Below are 13,149 nucleotides of genomic sequence, written 5' to 3' on the forward strand. Positions count from 1 at the left end.
CATACGTGAGTTGTCAAGCCTTAAAGGAACGCGCCAACATTTTGGGGAATTCGCTTTACCGTCTTCTCCAGAGAGAGACAATAAGATAGATCTCAGTTTCCTCTCTGTGCGTTCAGTAGAAAGTTATCTGGCTGCATGTTAGCCTAGCTTAGCACAATGAATGGAAGCGGACATGACCGGTTAGCCTAGGCAGTGTCCAACTAACACCTCTCCCGAAGATTAACCGGTCATGTCCGCTTCCATTCATTGGGCTAAGCTAGGCTAACGTGCAGCCAGATAGCTTTCTACTGAACGCACAGAGAGGAAACTGGTATATATCTTCTTGTCTCTCTCTGGAGAAGACGATAAGCTAATTTCCCAAAATGTTGGCGTGTTCTTTTAACATGTGAGCGTATCTCTGCATGTGTTATATTTAATATACGAAAGCCACGGTAAACAGGCAGTATGTTGAGGAAATTAAGATGGGAATTTATTTTTCTAAAAAGGCATGGGTATTATTTTTCTTGATGTATTTGTTCCTCAAAGCCCACTTTGTTCTCCACAGTGAATAGGACCAATGAAAGGTTTCCCATCTATTGTTACCTTTAGAATTATGAAGGACGCTCTTCTTTGTAAAGCTCTATGGAAACAGCATTTGACATCGTAAATCACACGCACATTTATATATATATATATTTATTTTACTTTGAATGGAGTACAATGGAGGTAAATTTATATCTTTGATTTCATGGGACATATTTGTTGGATTTTTGAAGTGATGACGGCTTCAGAGAGGCTTCCTCCAGGACCAGGTCACATGAAACCCTGTGCTGGGCTCAGTCCTGCAGTGTCCCTCCATGGTTAGATCAGATTAAAGCACCGTTGTCATCCCCCCCAGGGATAAATCCCACAATATAGTTTGTGGCCAAAATCAGCTAAAGTAGATGGCTGTAGTACATATTGTCACTGTCAGGCTAGTTTATAACGGTATAAAGAAAATGATAAAACTCTTAGGGCTAGATCCACAAAGAATGGATTGCACGGAGCAAGTTGCACCCTTACTTACAATTCATTATGACTGTATATTGTACCCATTCTGCAATCTGTTAATAAAATGTTCAATCAATCAATCAATCTGCACTGTCATTGATTGAATAAACATTTTATTAACAGATTGCAGAATGGGTACAATATACAGTACAGCTCAATACACACAATTGTTAAGGGGATGCAGACCAGAGAAAGACTTTCGTCTTGTTTACATCAGGGTCCCCCATTTTAAATTCATCATAAATTGTAAGTAAGGGTGCAATTTGCTCCGTGCAATCCATTCTTTGTGGATCTAGCCCTCAGTAGAATAAGCTACTATAGCTGGAAATAATGTAATACATATATCACATGTTCATAAGTTCTCATGTGGACACTTGACCTCTCTGTGTTTCGTTGACCTCTCACCTTCCAGCGGTGACCTGTCCTGATATTGGCCATGCAGCGGTGGATCATGGGAGATGGAGGTTGATCTACGGGACCCAGAACCAGTATGACACCATCATGATGCTCATCTGTGATCCAGGATATTACTACAGAGGTCAAAGGGTCATCCGTTGCCAGGCCAACAGCACCTGGGATTATCCCGATCCCCGCCCGCCTGCGACAGTGAGTGTGAAACTACTTGATGAGTGCAATAGGTTTTTTTCCCCTGTCCTATTTCTCCACTGACTTCCATAATAACACTGGACAGGAAAAAGTCACGGAAATTGCATCTGTACTTTCATAGTGACAGGAGGGTGATGATTAGTATTTGTGTTTGAACCCTCAGGGACTGGACAACACAACACAACACAATTCAACTGCACATCTATGTTTGAGGATTCTGATGGAGAGTCCACCATGCCCCTAAACTCTCATTAAGTCCAATTCAAATGCATTATGGGGCACTGATCTCTGCTTTGTTAGCAGGAAAGACAAAACAAGTTCAATAATGACCACATGTGGGTCACAGACTTCAGGATCTCCAACTGCTATTAGATATGATGACTTTATTTAAGTCAAATTCATCCAATTACTTTTTTTGGTCCCCTAAAATGGGGTGACATTTTTGAAAATGGCAACAATTCCTACATGGTTCCCCTGATATGGATGTAAACACCCTCAAATTAAAGCTGAGATTTTGCACTTCAACTTCATAGTCAGTGTTCCATTCGCTGGAGTACTGGCCCCGTTCCATGTACGTGGTTCAACTAAGTCGATCAACATGTCCATTATCCAGCTTCAGTTAACCCGATGTTCGAAGCCGGGATTTTCCTGTTTCACAAACCTGGATTCAGTCTCGTTAACTCAAGCCAGACTTGAGGGTCAGGCTAGATGCGCGCTCCCGTTTTAGGTGGAAAGCCAGCACGTATCGATGGCAGAGACCCTGATTCTCAACGGCATTGATTGATTAATTGATTTAAGACTTTATTGACAGATTGCAATAGGCTCAATCGCCTCGCCGACAAGTTAAATGCGTTATCTATAGGCTAATTCTAAGTCCATCATTACCTCAATCAATCAGATTATATTTCTTTAAACTTGCCTGCTGGATTGAATAATCAAATGAGATCTTGCTAGCGAAAATAACTAGTTAACTGTTATACAGAATTACGAGACGGCTTTCTTGCCCATTGATTGATGTATAGTCAATCTTTTACTTATCTACTCTGTGGTGTAACGGGTTGTTCTTTTGACTTCCACACGGACGACCGGGTTCAAGACCGGGGTCCTTCTTTTTGCAATATAGGAATAATTCAATTTGGTGCACGTTGAGAGCTATATAAAGAATGACATCCTCAATGCATGTAGATTTATAATATTTTAACTTAAAACCAGGCTACTTTGGCGTATAATCATTCATATTATATTCAAAAAAATCATATTGGAAACTCCGGGATTAGAACCCAGGTCGCAAGATTGGGAGTCTTGAGCACTACCGCTGGGCCACTGTGCCAGATGGGATAAATTCATTGTTTATACATTAATGAACGAGAGACCCGTGTTTAGAATATTCCTTATTTTGAATGACGTTTTATTTCTTTATCCTCATTCATTCATGTGACGTCAACGGCTCATTCAATTTCTCAAATCCGTCAAACAGCGCATCTTATCAGACATCTTAATCCCAGTTACAATTAAAATAACCACATTTTTGTGTACATCGCACGAGCGAGCGCCACCGTCGCCACGGTATATATAACGTGCATTATTTAGGACAAAGTGAATTTAATATCAGCATTTTGGGTCTATTTTACATTTCAAAAGCCCCCTCTGGAAGAATGGAGCACAAAAACGTAATTCAGAATGGTATAATGCAGATCGTAGACTGTGGGAATAGTTTCAGGAAACGAGCTGTCACTTCTTTGCGGGGGCGTGGCTCTGCGTGATCGGGCTAACTTGAACTTGAACTCTGCTTTCGAGCAGGCTCAAACTTTTGGATATGTTGTCATGGTGATTTGGGAAATCCACGTACATGAAATCGGAAAGTCAGGCTAACACAGTTATCCAGCTAAAGTTATCCGGCTAACTCGGTTATCCCGGTACATGGAACGGGGCCCTGGAGTACAAAGTCATAGCAACATTAAATGTTTCACTAAGACTTAGGGGCTGCTGTATGAAGCACATTCATTCCCATCTACATCCTGTATGATTTCATTCCGATACAAGATCAACACTTACCTCGATAAATTGTCCGAAACCTTCAGGCAAAACTGAAAAGGATGATGCCCAAGCATTGTGATTGTCCCAACGAAAAGGCAATCGTTCAGGTGACGAGAGTTGTGTATTTGTGTGACACCCGTCCTCTTGTCGTCTCAGTCATCTCCTGCGGGGACCTTGGGACTCCTCCGAACGGGAACAAGATCGGGACTCTGATGGTGTACGGAGCCACAGCCATTTTCTCCTGCAACACAGGGTACACCCTGGTGGGCTCGCGTGTCCGAGAGTGCATGTCCAACGGCCTCTGGAGCGGGACGCAGGTCCAGTGTCTCGGTAAGAGCCTAAACCCGGAGGGGTGTGTACTAGTGGTGGGGGAAAATATCGATACGTAGTAGTATCGCAATACTTTGCGTGGCGATACTGTATCGATACAGGGACGCCATGTATCGATATTTAATTATATATTTATAAAAAAAAAATTAAAACAAATTTTATTTTGAATTTTTTTTGTATAAGGAAGTTGCATTGTTCATTTCAATACCTGTAATAGTACAGTAGTCCTCGCACACATGTGCATTCAGTGAAGTTGGAATATGACTGTAATACAAACAGTTCAGTTTGTCAGGTACATGCAACACAGATTACAGTGTTGACATCGGTCTGCTTGAGAAAATACCATGTTCTGCAATAAAAATGATTGAAGTGAGATGAACAGACTGAACTGTATTTATTTAGATAAAACATGTTGACAAAGTTTTACTTTGCAGTTTAAAAAAGGTAATAAATCGCAATATATCGCAATATTAATAGCGCAATAATCAGCATATCGCAATATATTTAGCATCGCAATACTATCGTATTGTGACTCAAGTACCGTGATAGTATCGTATCGTGAGGCCTCTGGTGATTCCCACCCCTAGTGTGTACGGTAAAGAGGTGATTCTGAAGCTACCGAATCTAGACCAGAAATAGGCCTAGGAGTGGCTGGGTGGCGCAGCGGACATTGCGCTCGTCACCAACGCAAGAGACACCGGGTTCGAATCCGGCTGTCGGCGTTGCCTCCAGCTTGGGCCGGCCGTCATACTAACTCAATTGGCAGAGTTTTGCGGGTGGGAAGTCGATGGGTGGTAATCTGGACGTTGTAAACAGCGACTCCTACAGGTCGGTTGGGGCGCCTGCACAGCAGAGACAGGAAAATGGCGGGGGGTAGTGTGAGCCTCCCACACGTTACACCTCACCAATGAGAGTCCGCGCTGGCAGGTGAAAAGATGCGACTGGGTGCACTACACATGTATCGGAGGGGACATGTGACAGGCTTCTATCCTCCCTACAACCGGCCAGTGGGGGGCACATGTGAGCAACGTTCAAGACAGGGGAGGGGAGAATTGGCACGGCTAAATTTTGATGGGAGAAAAATAGGAAAAAAAGGAGGAGAAAAAGTGGATACAAAAAAAAGTAAAAAAAAATAAATAGGCCTAGGGTTCTTTTGGATCCACGCCTCCCAAGAGCACCAGGCCTAAATATACTCTGGAAGGTAGCCGGTGTGTCACCTCTATCGTCGTCTATATACTTGCTTATATAATTACTACACCTGCACATAACCCATAGGTCAGTATGATAGCATGTACAATAATGCTGTATATACCATATATATATATATATATATTTATTCTCACCGCATATATACCTATCCTCAACTGTCTGTACTTACCTGCACATAGTCCTTTACTATATATATATATATATTATATATGCTCGATATTGGCTTTTTTACTGATACCGATATTCCGATATTGTCCAACTCTTAATTTCCGATACCGATATCAACCGATATCAACCAATACCGATATATGCAGGGTTTCCCCCCCCCCCCCCCCCAAAAAAAACTGAATAATTTCAGGTAACTAATCATTTCACTGGATATATATATAACAAATATTGTTATTGTTTTTTATTTTATTTTAACCGATACCGATATTTTCCGATATCACATTTTACTGCCGATATCGGCCGATAATATCGGTCGGCCGAATATATATATATATATATATATATATATATATATATATATATATATATATATATATATATATATATATATATATATATCTGTACATATCCTACTCTTACTAGTTACGCTGCTGGCCAGTAGTAATCATACTGTCTTAATTTATTATACTACAATTCTGTACATACATCCCATTAGAACTACACTCAGTAGTACTAATTTATATATTATGCAACATAAACAAGGTTATGTACTGTACATGCATACAAGTAAATCAAATAAAAGATTACAGTAGCAATAGTATACAAGGAAAATTACAATAAATAAGGGAGAGAGAAGGAAAAAGAGAAAGGGAGAGTGAGAACCAGAGGGAGAGAGAGAATAAAAGGGGAGATTCACAGATAATGTTTACATTTAGAATGCCCCGTTGAATTCATCCAGTGAAATTAACACATCAATGCATACATTTATTGTCAAAAGTATGCATAATGTTGTATTAATTCCACGACAAGATATATGTAATGTTAGTTACCTGAAATTAGATAGCTTGTTTGGGGGGGGGGGGGGGGGGGGGGGGGGCACTGCATATATCGGTATCGGTTGATATCGGTATCGGATATCGGTAAAAAAGCCAATATCGAACATCCCTAATGACAATACATTTTAATCGAATCTATATATGTGTGCTCCTGACAGTTGATGATTTTTTACTCTCCTCAAGACTTTCCCAATCTGAGAACACCAGCCTGTATTTCCTCTCATGAAGCCCTGTTTGAGCACGTGAAACATCTCCCTTCACCTAAACACGTCTAAATCAGGGTTCAAGGAAAGCGTTCAAGAACACACATGGTCAAATCTGCTCCGTAACTCGTCTGTTCTCCACTTTACAGGAGACCTTTGGAATCGATGTTTTCCAACGTGCAAACGCGTTTTGTCAACCTACCATGTGCAAAGCATAACTCTAAATAATATCTCCTAATGTCTTCATTATGAATCTATATCTCTCTACCTGTCTCCTCTGTAGCTGGCCACTGTGGTAACCCGGAGCCGATAGTGAACGGTCAGATCATAGGAGAGAACTACAACTACAGAGGCAGTGTGGTGTACCAGTGTAACCCAGGCTTCCGTCTCATCGGGGTGTCGGTGAGGATCTGTGAGCAGGACCACCGCTGGTCAGGGCGCACCCCCGTCTGTGTCCGTAAGTAAACAAACTGCTATGAACTTGTACACTGATTTGGTCCGTGTTGATTGGAAGTAGAACTACCATGTATTAGGGCTGTCCCCGACTAAGGATTTGGATGGTCGACTAGGATTGGCCAAAATTTGCCGTTAGTCGACTACTATATTTAAATTTTTTTTTTTTTTTTTTTTTTTTTCATTCCATTTGGGCTGTGGGGGGTGCTTAATGTCTGAAGGAGTCGACTGAAGGCTTCTTGTCTTCTGAAAAAGCATGCAATTGGTCCACTGATGGATACATCTTGATATTTGTCTAGTCTAGTGTGTTCATTAGATGGGTGAAATCCTCTTTCAGTACCTCTGTGCCTGTTTTCGTAGGCAGTTAGCCTCTGGTATGCGTGCCATTAGCGTTAGCCACACTTATATGCCTCTTTTCTTTTGGAAAGAATGATACAAAAAAAATTTAAAATAAAGATATTACATTTTTTTATTTATTTTTGTATTATTATATTCGACTAAGAGGTTGGCCAGTCGACTACGGCTCCTTTCGACCGATTAGTCGACTAATCGATTAATAGGGGTCAGCCCTACCATGTATGCTCGGTGTACAAAACATTAGGAAGCAACCCCAGTATTGGCTACACCCCCTGTTCTCCATTTCATGTCTCAGGGCTTCTGTAAACCTGTTTCCTCCTCCTCTATCTACAGTGCCTTCACGACTGACGTGGGTTTTAATGGATGAACTAAATCGGGTTATCGTTTTTTACCTAGACAGCACATTGCATCATAGGTCTTTTCAGAAGAAATACATTGTCAGGTGAACAGTGTGGGCACAAGTGCAAACAGTGTTGTCATCCTTGAAACGGTCTATAACCACAAGGAGCTTTTATTGTAATGCATTTCACGACCGAGCCACAGAATTCCGCGAGCCATCTAGCGTGCAAAAAGTAACCACTCGTCATTCTTCCCCCGCTTCTTTTCCCAGCCATCACGTGTGGTCACCCTGGCAACCCCATCGTCGGGATGACCCAGGGCACCCAGTTCAACCTGAACGACGTTGTGCATTTTGTGTGCAACACCGGATATGTTCTACAAGGTGCCATCAAATCGACCTGCCAGACCAACGGGCAGTGGAGCAACATCCTGCCCAAGTGCAAAAGTATGTGTGTGTGTGTGTGTGCGTGTGTGTGTGTGCGTGTGTGTGGTGTGCGTGTGTGTGTGTGTGTGTGTGGTGTGTGTGTGTGTGTGTGGTGTGTGTGTGTGTGTGTGTGGTGTGTGTGTGTGTGTGTGTGTGTGTGTGTGTGTGTGTGTGTGTGTGTGTGTGTGTGTGTTTGATTCCATGTCTGTATACATAGTAGAGAGTATTAGCATATGTATAGCTGGTTAAGGACTGGAACGAGTTATGCCCTTGAAGCATTCTGCGATTGAAAAGTCACTACAGCAGTGATGTCAAGATGAGCATTAGGAACTGGAGACCACTGTACATCTGTCGGTTTGTATATCCCGCATACTTAGGGGGAGAGATATTGAAACCCACAGAAAAGGGATCGTCTAACCTGACACGTCTGATCCAAGGAAGGGCACGCAAGCCAGTCTGAAACTGTCTCGCTGGCTGGTACCAACCAGTGAAAATGGTTGTTTTATATATGTATCGTGGCGGTGTCTTAGGGATATGTGGTGTCTTTCATCCTACAACGCCTTGGGGAATACATAATCAAAATAAATATTTGAAAAAAGACAATTTCTCTATCTCTCTGCACTGGCTAAACATCTCCCCTGTGCACGAAAGCCTGAGCGTGGAGCTCAACTTCCAAATAAACACTGCTGTACAGCTTGGTGCCCTTGCTCTTTAAGACACTGTGTTACCAAGGCAACCGGCTGTCAGTGTGTGTACGGGGGTTTGTATATATAGACGTTTTGACTTGTTTACAGTGGGACATGAAGACAATCTGCCGTTCCCCGTACTTCATTGTGATTGCATTGCCAGGAATTCATTCTGTCAAAGGGATTTTTCAAAACAACCCTTTTTTTTGACGGGAGGTTCTCGTTGTTGCTAAGCAAACACCGAGTGGGGAACGCAGACGGCACAGCCTTCCACGGGTCTGATGTGTAAGGCTACCACACTGCATACGAGCTGCCAATGGGCACGGCAGGGCAGCCACATCCCGCCAGCTTGTTGTGTGAAATTATGATCGACAGGAGACGGGACACGCTGTGCTAGCGCGGTACACTGTCTCCAATGACTGAGCACATTTGCGAAACTCTGCGTGTGTGGGGGGACCTCTGTGGGTGGGTGGCATGTGCCTGTGGGTTTGAGTGCTTTTCCCGGAAGAGCAGGGGTGTCTTTTCGCATTTTCACAGCCCTGTTTAGGCAGGAATTGCGCTTTCAGGTCACATCGCGGTAGACACCAGACGACCCCAATCACAGAGAGAGCGGAGATGAAACACGTAACGGTTCCGGAGGGAGAGCGTGTTTAAAACGCAGCATATTAAGGGGGGGGGTTGAAATGGGAAAGTAAAGAGAGGGTGATTTAATTACCCGGTTATGTGTCACACAGGGAACAATAGCGCACCAGCTGGAATAATTTGACCAATGCAAAGACCAGTGCCAGCATATAAGCAGGGGCTGTAGCGTACATTCTCCCTCCGTTCCTTTCAGCTGAGGAATATACGCTGCGAAGCACCTTCCCCCAACGCTATAAGAAACTATTTTCAGCGATGACCGCCAACGAGAACCAGCTCAGGGCAGTAGTGACCCGCGCGTCTTACGACAAGTTCACAGCCGGCCTACCTCACCTAGGGACTTGCACACTAACCTAATTCTACACACTATGGTGAGAAAAGTACCACCTGTCGGTATGGCAAGACAGAACGCTGAGACTGGGGATCCCCTTGCAATTCGCAGCCCCCCCCCCCCCTTTCTCGGGTGTGAATCAAACCGCACTGCAGAGATTCAGGGGGCTTTCTCACTGCCATTCGGGGTTGAATCAGCTCCACTCCGTCCTCGTTCCGTCCTTGGGTGCGAACTTCCCCCCTCCCTCTCCCCCCTCTAGTTTGCGTACACACTGCAGTCTTGGTGCGCTCTGGGTTTTGTTTACGGTTTGCGTTTTGAGCGTGTAAGCTGCCGTAGCGATGATGTCACGTTCTAACGTCAACACAGGAAGAGTTTAACATACAGTGGTGGAAACTGGATGCTGATATAAAGAAACAAATAACCAATAAATATGAAGTTATATTTGAACCTCTGTTGTCAAGCCTTGTCAATATAACCCACCCCCCTTTTCTCACGAATGGAACTGGTGTCGTGGAGTCCGCTTTGAGCGTTTTCCAGGGTTAACGCTAATGCTAGTTAGCTTAGCCTATTTATTACTAGTTAGCAGCTAACATTAGCCCATCGCTCGCGGCAATTATATTGAATGTCATTGATCTACCGGTCGATCACGGCCGACTGGTTGGGCACCACTGGTCTAATAGAAATAAATGCATTAGAACAAGAAACCAATGTATAGTAGACATAGCAATGGCAAAAAAAATTGCCAGGCCTAATGCGAGCCAGGGAAGTCTTATGCTTGTAACGTGGCTTCATGTTTTCAGCCGTGAGGCTCAACATGCTTGTTTGGTTGAGGTCTGAACTCGCCAAATTGCCATGGGTATTGTCCAGTTGTTGCTGTATGTTTTTATCTGCCCAAAATTCAAGCAAGCATGAAAGCATTACAGTAATGACGTTGTGTGTGTCAGCAAGTTGATACAGCAAGCCTCTCCTGTGTTTTGGTACAACTTGTACACCACGCACCCGGAACCACCTATTTCAGCGGCCCAGGTTTGGAGCGAATCAGCGTCCCCGGGGACGGGGGGGAGCGTTCTCAGTAGGACGGACACACCCTTTTTGGGTGCGATCGGGCTGTGATTCGACCCCGAATGGTTAGTGAGAAAGCCCCCTCAGACACTGCTCCACTGGACTCCACAGGACGGGATGGAGGGCATCTACTCCCGGTATTTTTGGGTTCCCAGGAAAACAGGGGGTGTGAGACCCATTCTAGACCTCTCGTCATTCAATCAGCTGATTGCAGTGAACATTTTCAGAATGTCACAGCTATAGAATTGAAAGATGTCTACTTTCATGGGGGGGGGGGGGGGGGGGGGTACTCTCTGGCACCCTGCACTTTCTCAAAGTTTCTACCTGGACAACATTCTGGTTCTCAGTCAGACAGAGGAGACAGTGAATCATCGCGCCAGACTCTGTCCCTGTTGGGTTTTGCTGGGTTTCAACTGGAAAAAGAGCACATCTTCCCCCAGGCAACACATGGCATACTTGGGCTTCATACTGAGCCTCTATAATGGCCTCCCTGTCTCCTCAACGTCAAGAGGACATTCTGTCATCTCAGGACAGTCGACGCTCTGTCAGTGATGTGCCTCCTCAGCAGGAGGTCCGTAGGCTACCCGGTGGTCCACTTGGTTCTGCTTCACGTAGAGACGGTCTGCTCGACTCCGGGTCGACCCGGGGCGCCAGAAAGGGAGCCTGGTTTCCAATTCCCCATCTGTCAAGTGTGACCTGGACCTAATCTTGTTGAGGGGAATCCCATGGGCAGCGTCCCATCCCACGTCCCTCTGAGTCTGGAGCTCAACGCAGTTATTCTAGAGCTAAAACACCTTCACAGCCTTATGAGGGACCGACAGCCAAACCTCTGCAGTCTATGTAAACAGACGGGGCGGAGCGTACTCCCCCCTTCTTCACCGAACAGCAGTGGTAAGGGTCCACCTGTGCAGTCTCAGAGCTCTCCACATTGTGGGCTCAGGCAGTATGAGAGCAGACTTGATGTATTGATTGATTGATTGATTGATTGATTGATTGATTGATTGATTGATTGATTGATTGATTGATTGATTGATTGAAAACTTTATTAACAGATTGCAGAATGGGTACAGTACAATTGGTAAGGGGATGCAGACCAGAGAAATACTTGCGTCTTGTTTACATCAGCGTCCCCCATTTTCAATTCATCATAACATATATGACACACACGACATAATAATAATAATAGATCAAATTTATATAGCGCCTTTCATAGAACCCAAGGTCGCTTCACAATCAGGACAAAAAATAGGGCAAGGAAAATAGGGGGGGGGGGGGGGGGGGGGATGAGGGAAGGTAAGGGATAATAGACCTAATCTAATCTAAACTAATTGATGGGGAAAAGCCTTGGTGAAGAGGTGTGTTTTTAGAGCGGATTTGAAGGTGTCCAGGGTTGGGGCGTTGGACAGTACTGCTACATCTATACATTTATGACATACCAGATTTGTAAATGTACAAAGGGGTCCCCCCTTGATACGAGCGGCCCTTACATCCCAACATTGTCAGGTTCAGGGAAGCCCCTGGGAGTGGACATGTTCTCTCTGTCTCCATGGCCTGACCTCTATACGTTTCCCCCATCCATCTGATAGATACATTTTTGGAAAGAGTGAGACTTGATCAGGGATCGGCACGCTGGTTCACGGACCTAATACAGCTTCTGGCAACTCCTCCGTGGCCCTTTCAATGGTTCCATGAAGCCCTGTCTCAGGCACACAGCGTTGTGTTTCTCGATTTCTGAAAAGGCTGACCCTTGAGTTATTAAATCCATTCAGAGCACCTGCGCCCCATCTACTACCACTGTTGTTCGCACAGAAGTGACTCTCCCTCCAATCCTGGTGCTAGTCTTTCTCAACTGTTAAAGTCTATGCATCAGCTGTCTCTGCCTGTCATCAGCGTATTGGCGGTAAGCCTCTCTTCAGCCATCCTCTGGTTAAGCGCTTTCTGCAAGGCGCTAGGCGCCTTAAGCCTGTCAAGTGCAGTTTCAGGGCCACGGTATACTTGCTTTTGAATTATGCGCTCACATGAGCAGGAGGGTGGAGCTGCGTAACCTGCATTCCTATGGAGCATACTTTGTGCATGTCCTCAGAATTGTATGACTTAATTAAATTGTATTTAATTGAATCCTCCAGGTGCACGCAAAATATACAAGTATGTGAACAATGCCGCCCGTAGTGGCTTCAAATTGAATAAATCAAATCTAAATCAAATCAAATGTATTTGTAAGGCCCGACAACACACGCTAATGTCCCCTTGGGCCGGACACGTCTTCTTTAAACAAGTCAAGAAGAAAAATCACAATAAATCAAGAACAAAACAAAAACACATGAAGTCCCTGTTGGAGCATGTGAAACATCTCCCTTCACCTAAAAATAAAAAAAAGTCTAAATCAGGGTTCAAGGAAAAGGTTCAAGAACACACGTGGTAAAATCTTCTCCGTAACTCG

At 44.2% G+C, this 13,149-nt stretch overlaps 1 protein-coding gene across 1 annotated transcript in view; it reads left to right on the forward strand.

Moving 5' to 3' along the window:
• The window catches only part of csmd2 (CUB and Sushi multiple domains 2), a gene marked incomplete at its 5' end in the record, with an annotated part of 94,051 nt that overhangs the window by 16,313 nt on the left and 64,589 nt on the right, over positions 1-13,149 (forward strand). Inside the window, 5 exon segments of the mRNA XM_084311908.1 lie at positions 1,442-1,618; positions 1,621-1,635; positions 3,829-4,002; positions 6,702-6,875; positions 7,839-8,012. Coding sequence (XP_084168034.1) covers positions 1,442-1,618; positions 1,621-1,635; positions 3,829-4,002; positions 6,702-6,875; positions 7,839-8,012 — 714 coding nt within the window.

The sequence above is a fragment of the Notolepis coatsorum genome (genome assembly GCF_963971535.1).
Source record: "Notolepis coatsorum genome assembly, chromosome: 4".
Classification (NCBI taxonomy): Eukaryota; Metazoa; Chordata; class Actinopteri; order Aulopiformes; family Paralepididae; genus Notolepis; species Notolepis coatsorum.